The sequence below is a fragment of the Oncorhynchus keta genome, chromosome 3 (assembly GCF_023373465.1).
Source record: "Oncorhynchus keta strain PuntledgeMale-10-30-2019 chromosome 3, Oket_V2, whole genome shotgun sequence".
NCBI classification, from domain to species: Eukaryota; Metazoa; Chordata; class Actinopteri; order Salmoniformes; family Salmonidae; genus Oncorhynchus; species Oncorhynchus keta.
The window spans coordinates 20079652-20086415 of NC_068423.1; the positions used below are offsets into that span (position 1 = coordinate 20079652).

The 6764-nt window shown below is 46.6% G+C and overlaps 1 protein-coding gene across 1 annotated transcript in view; it reads left to right on the plus strand.

Moving 5' to 3' along the window:
• The window catches only part of LOC118381573 (calcium/calmodulin-dependent protein kinase type II subunit gamma-like), a 62357-nt gene extending 56780 nt beyond the window's left edge, over positions 1 to 5577 (plus strand). The window contains exons 15-20 of the mRNA XM_052492586.1: positions 349 to 387; positions 490 to 535; positions 2260 to 2335; positions 2422 to 2516; positions 2600 to 2836; positions 3252 to 5577. Of these exons, the coding sequence (XP_052348546.1) occupies positions 349 to 387; positions 490 to 535; positions 2260 to 2335; positions 2422 to 2516; positions 2600 to 2832 (489 nt within the window). The 3' untranslated portion in view covers positions 2833 to 2836; positions 3252 to 5577. The remainder of the gene's footprint in view (positions 1 to 348; positions 388 to 489; positions 536 to 2259; positions 2336 to 2421; positions 2517 to 2599; positions 2837 to 3251) is intronic.
• The last annotated feature ends 1187 nt before the right edge of the window (positions 5578 to 6764 follow it).

The following is a 6764-nucleotide window of genomic DNA, read 5'->3' on the forward strand; positions in this document are numbered from 1 at the left end:
TCATCACGGTCTCCTCTCCTGGCACCCCAACCTCCTAGCAACTTAAAGTCCATGATCCCTCCCTAGCAACCTACCCTCCATACTGTTCTCCCGTCTCTTCCTAGTGGTCTTGTGTGTGTTGGAGTGTTTAAGTTTGGACCCTTCATGGACCTCTAAATCCTTCCTCCTCCATCTTAATATCATCTCCAACCCTAACCCCCAGGCTCGTGTGTGTGTGCGCGTGTGTGTGTGTGTGTGTGTGTGTGCGCGTGTGTGTGTGTGTGTGTGTGTGTGTGTGTGTGTGTGTGTGTGTGTGTGTGTGTGTGTGTGTGTGTGACCAGACTTAACTCCATGCTCCCCTTCTCCCAGGAATCTCAAAATACAGTGGTTGCTGCTGATGGGGTCAAGGTGAGGGTGTTGGGTGTGCAGTTAGGTTAACAACATACGAGTCAGACTCACACTATGTGTCGTTAATCTCTCTCATCAATATCTCTCTCACTCTCTCTCCAGGGTTCTACAGAGAGTAGCAACACAAATGAGGATGAGGATATGAAAGGTAGTAAAATAACTCTCTTCCTCTCTTTGTGGTCTAACATATTGTTTCTGATAGGATGACCTGCCTGTGCTATATAGCTAGCTGTGTGTGTGTGTGTGTGTGTGTGTGTGTGTGTGTGTGACTCACCCGTGTGTGTGTGTGTACATGCGCATTATTTTGTGTGTCTGTCCGTGTGTGTTCTAATCTAGCTGACAGCGTTGTGATGATGAGTCAGGGAAGTGCTACAGACGAGATGCCCTCTCTTCTGACCTCGTCTGACAACTCGCCTGCCAGTAAGTGTTTTCACAGCAACCACAGCCTTTTGTGGTCGTCCCAATGACCCCCACACTTCCTGACATCTGACCTTTGTTTGTTCTGCTTTTCCACTACGCAAACTTCGACCTGTATGTCTAAACCTCTTTTCCCCCCCAAGCCTCCAGCATATCCTCTTTGTTCATGCTGAGTTCCCAACCAGTGCCTCCACCGACTGCAGAAGTGCCTTGTACCCCCTCCCTGTACTGAGGGAGTACAGATTGTCTATGACGTAGGGGCTAATTGGATCCTTTGATAGTCACGTCGGCCTAATTATATTCACCTGTTTTTGTTTGTCCTATTTCCAGACTTGACACATGTAACTGATGAAATGGCTCCCAAATTAAAAGTTTAACTGTTGAGGTTTAGATATTGTAAAACAATGAATAAAAAAAGGTGTAAATTGTATTATTTAAATGTGTGTGTCCCGAAGTTGATGGGTTAGATTTTTCTCTCCTCTGAAAGTCACCCTCTGAGTTTAGTCAGCAACACGTGACAACAGAGGGCCCTCAGAGAGTTGGTTGGGGTGAGGGGCTGGTTAAGGATTCAGCCTCCCTCTCTTTCTCCGTCTTCACTGTGTCCATCTCTGGAACAGGAGGGTGAAGGACAGGCGTCTTCTACTTTTACTCCTCCTCTCTCTTCCTCCCCCACGGTGCTCCCCTCCTCCTCTCTCTTCCTCCCCCACGGTGCTCCCCTCCTCCTCTCTCTTCCTCCCCCACGGTGCTCCCCTTCTCTCTCAAAACGCTGCTCTCCTGTTGGCCAGTGCTCTTACATGCTGTGATCCAATGGCAGGCCTCTGTTCTGCTTCTCAAATTGCTTATTGGAGAGCCATCCTTAATGTGTATCGTCAGTTTTCATAGAGAGAAGTGTGTTTCCCTTCATGTGGAATGCAGGGACACGTAGTGTAAAATCATGATACAGGAAGTAGATTCCTTCCCCATCAGCTGAGCTGCTCAGGGCCCCTCAACCCCCCCACCCCACGGTCTGTTTCAATGCCTTTTTCATGAACCAACATTCATCATTACTGTTCCTTCATGTTGTGTGTACGAGTGGTATGCATGTGTCTAACTGCATGTGTGTGTGTGTGTATGCGAGTGACCATGCGTTGTGTGTTCCAGCCATTCCTCTGCATGACGTAAAGCGCATGGCGTGGAACGGCTCTGATCAAGGCTCCAACCCCGAGTCGGAGCACGCTCAGTCTGCTCCGCCCGCCGCTCCACTAGGGAGCAACAATGTCCCTGTAACAGCCAGTACCACAGCACAGCACAGTAAGCACACACACACACAGGGAGAGATATACACACTAGTATGGAGCTGTCAGAGAAAAAGAGAAGAGGCAGAGAGAGAGTAGAGCTATGCTGACGGGTAAGATGTAAAGTAGTTCCTATTTAGCTAGATTGCTGAACTTCCATCTCTCTCTCTCTGCTCTCAAGCCCGTAAGCAGGAGATCATCAAGATAACTGAACAGCTGATTGAAGCTGTGAACAATGGAGACTTTGAGGCCTACACGTGAGTACAGCTACGTTGTTTCACACGGCTGACGAGTTACTAACATGAACCTAATGTTGTCGCTCTCTCTTCTCCTCCCTCATCAGGAGGATCTGTGATCCAGGTCTGACCTCCTTTGAGCCTGAAGCTCTGGGAAACCTGGTGGAGGGAATGGACTTCCACAAGTTCTACTTTGAAAACTGTGAGTCTTTCGCTATTTCATACACTTCTGGACATACAACGGAGTTCAGCAGAGATCCAAACATGTTTTCTGTGTTGCTACAGTGCTGAGTAAGAACAGTAAGCCTGTCCACACCACCCTGCTGAACCCCCACGTTCATCTGATTGGAGAGGAGGCTGCCTGCATCGCCTACATCCGCCTTACACAATTCGTCGATAGCCAGGGCCGCCCCCGCTCCAGCCAATCGGAGGAGACCAGGGTGTGGCATCGCCGCGACAGCAAGTGGCTCAACGTCCATTTCCACTGCTCTGGTGCTCCGGCTGCACCCCTGCAGTGATCTGGTATGTACACACACAAATAAACTGTGTGTGTGTATAACTAACCTTGTGGAGATACACAATTGATTCCCATTCGTATATATTACTGAACCTTAACCCCAAAACCTAAGCCTCACCTTTAACCCCTAACCCTAATTCTATCCCTAACACTAATTTGAACCTTAATCCTAAACCCCTAGAAATACCCTTTTTCCTTGTGGGGACTAACAATGTCTCCTGTTGGTAACATTTTTGTTGGTTCCTTATTCTTGTGGGGACATAGTGAAACACGTCCACGTGTATATATATATATACATACACACACACACACACACACACACACACACACTTTTTAGAATGTTCAAGGGATTAAAGGTTTGCTCCCATTCTCTTTCTCTCTCTTTTTGTCTTTCTTTGTCTCTGTTTCGATCTCCCTCAGGTGTACAAACACTCCAGTCGGAGTGTGAGTTTTTTGGGGCGTGTTTTCGGCTAGTGTGTTTTGGCGGCGTGTCCTCTTTGTGGATTGGCCCATGCCAGGTGCCCGGCCGGGCAAGACTGCACCCTCTCTGCAACACCAACCAATCCCGTCTATCCTTTGATCCGCTGGGGGCCGGCCGAGTGTGGACTCCGCCCCTGTGGGAATGATGCATGCATCTGATGCCCAATAGGAGGGCTTGTCCTTTGACCTCTGACCCCTCCCACCCGGCAGCCATTTTGTCTCCCGTCCACGGCAGCCATTTTGAGATGATGAGAGGAGCGGGGGGAGGAATGAAGGGTTAATGAACTTGTAATGCCAGATATGACAATGAGTTGTAAGTATACAGGATAATATATGACTAGTATCAGACAACACCCAACCCTACCAAGCATTTATATATACGTCGAATGAGAGGAGAGGAGAATGTGTGTGATTTGTGAGAGGTGACATGTTGGGTTTTGTAAATGGAGAATTCCCTAGCAGAGTTCTGAACAGAAGGACCGTCGGTTCGATCAGAAAGAATGTAATAACTTGATGTGAGGAAACACCAAAGTGTACAACTGTAGGCTTTTTACACGTTTCTGTGTTTTTTGCTGGTGTAGTTTTTGTTGAGAGAAGGGAAGGTAGGGGGGTGCATTCGAGAGCGATTTTGTTTCTGTTGTGTTTTTAGCCTTGTGTTTACGTTGCGTTTCTGTGGACTGTGTCTGAGTCTGTTTGAGACTAATTGTTAGTGACTGAGTTTTAAAAGGGGTTTTATTGTAAAAGTGAAGCTGCAGTGTGTATGGCCTGTCTGTTTTATCTGTCTGCAGTGGGAGAGGGGGACTTTTGGGGAAAAGGCGTCTGCATTTTGCATGTTTTCTCTCGCTCTCTCCCTTTCCTCACCCCTCTCCATTTCACACTCCCACCCTCTGTGTGTTTTTAGATGGTGTGTGTGTATAAGTCTGAGACTCATTCAGAGGCACGACAAAGGGGTCAACATCATCTGGTCACACACACCAGCCGTAGTCCCATGGCCATGTTCCTGACCCCATTTTGACATGACCTCTGACGTCTACATGTGGTTGACACCGTGTGACGATCGACAAGGGTGCTCACGCGTCAACACGTGCACGCCTCCCGCCCAAATTCTTACTCTATCCTCACATCCTGAGCCTCCAGTCTCACACGTTCTGTGTAAATGCATATCGTGAACACACTTGCTCACACCTACACAGTCTGGTGTGTCAGGCGTTGTAACATATCTTCACCGCTGTACTGTCTCCATGGTGACACCCTGGTAGTGTGTTTTCATCCGTTCTTCGTGCGGAGTCCCTCCATCAGTAACAGTGTCCTTCATTCTCCCCACTTGTAGAGCGGTGTCTGTTTCTCTGTGTGTCTGTCTGTCTCCTGGTTTGGGTTTTGTTGACAATGTTTTTGTTTACTGTTTGCTGTTTGCAAAGTTCTGCACTCTATACTATATATATATATATATATCTCACACACACACACACTAAAGTTACACCAACTTTTTAACTGATCAGACTAGCTGGTTATAATATCACAGGGAAGGAAGGGACTTTAATCAAAATCAGTTGTTGAGGATAGAAATCTGTTACACACACACACACACACACACACACACACACACACACACACACACACACACACACACAGGGAAAAGGGAATAGAGGGTGAACGTGGAGACAACATAATCAATTAAAATGAACAGGAAATGTATTCATTTAATTTCACCCCCTCAGTGGTATTTCAGTCCTTATATTGGCCATTCAGGTGACAGAAGAGCGGTAGAGAGTTCAGAGATCACATAATTATCTGTGGAATTAAACCAGAGAGAGATGTATGCATGTTTTCAGTTTAAGCATCTCCACCATGCCTGAACTAGGGTAGAGGATAGGGTATATGCTAACAATATCATATTTGCATCTTTTGAAATAAAAATGATAAACCTGCCTCCATCCAGAATATTGAATAGGTGACATGAGATTAAAAAAATAACATAAAAAACTATTTAATTACAAAAAGGATTGCGGAGCCTTAGCTTGTTATGAAGCTCATTGTCAGTACTCTCCCTGCGTTGTGATGTTAACCTGTCGGCCTGCGCTTTCTTTCCCCAGCAGTCGTTGGACGCTGGAGTTTTTTTTCTTTTCTGCATGATCATTATGTACGGTAAAATAAAACCATGAATTGAGGACGATCACGTGTTTGTCTCAATGTTAGTAGGTCCTTTATCATAGCTTTGTTATTCAACTTGGATCTTGAAAGTATTTAATAAAAATATTTCAGCACCTTTTTGTCTCCGTCTCTTTTCATGTCCGAAACAAACAGTTTAAGCAGAGTGTTCTAATGTCCTGCTAGCGCTTCCAATGCTTCCAGTGGAGGCCTGGTGGGAGGAGCTATAGGAGGATGGGCTCATCATGTCTGGAATGGAATTCATGGAACGGAGTCAAAAATGAGCCTGTCCTCCTATAGTACCTCCCACCAGCCTACTAATGATACTGTAGTGCGTGGCCTGATTAACATTGTCCTGCTGTGCTACTGTGACTGTTCACCTGAATCTATTGATAGTGTGTCTACCTTAGAAGTCTCTTAAGATTTCCAGTCATGTTCTCATTTAAGGTGACACGACGGTGTTATATAGTCTGCACCTAATTTAGGGCAGTATTGTTTGTTACCTTATTTAAGGCGGACTGCGTACTCCCGTGTGTAACCTTATTTAAGGTGGACTGCGTACTCCCGTGTGTAACCTTATTTAAGGCAGACTGCGTACTCCCGTGAGTAACCTTATTTAAGGTGGACTGCGTACTCCCGTGTGTAACCTTATTTAAGGCGGACTGCGTACTCCCGTGAGTAACCTTATTTAAGGCGGACTGCGTACTCCCGTGTGTAACCTTATTTAAGGCGGACTGCGTACTCCCGTGTGTAACCTTATTTAAGGCGGACTGCGTGTGTAACCTTATTTAAAGTACTCCCGGTAACCTTATTTAAGGCGGACTGCGTACTCCCGTGTGTAACCTTATTTAAGGCAGACTGCGTACTCCCGTGTGTAACCTTATTTAAAGCGGACTGCGTACGTATTTAAGGCGGACTGCGTACTCCCGTGAGTAACCTTATTTAAGGCGGACTGCGTACTCCCGTGTGTAACCTTATTTAAGGCAGACTGCGTACTCCCGTGAGTAACCTTATTTAAGGCGGACTGCGTACTCCCGTGTGTAACCTTATTTAAGGCGGACTGCGTACTCCCGTGAGTGTGTGTCAGATGTAGGTCAAGTCTCTTGGTCCCAGTCTTCTCTGTGATTAATGAGGACACTGCTGCAGGTCAGCTTCTACACACACCACAGCCACACACATTGACGCACACACACCCACACTAATACTGACTCACACACACATTCACTGACCTACCGTCACATTTCCAGCATGCTGTCCATCTCTCTGGCCATCTGTCGCTCTCTCTTGTTCTCTACCCGTTTGTCT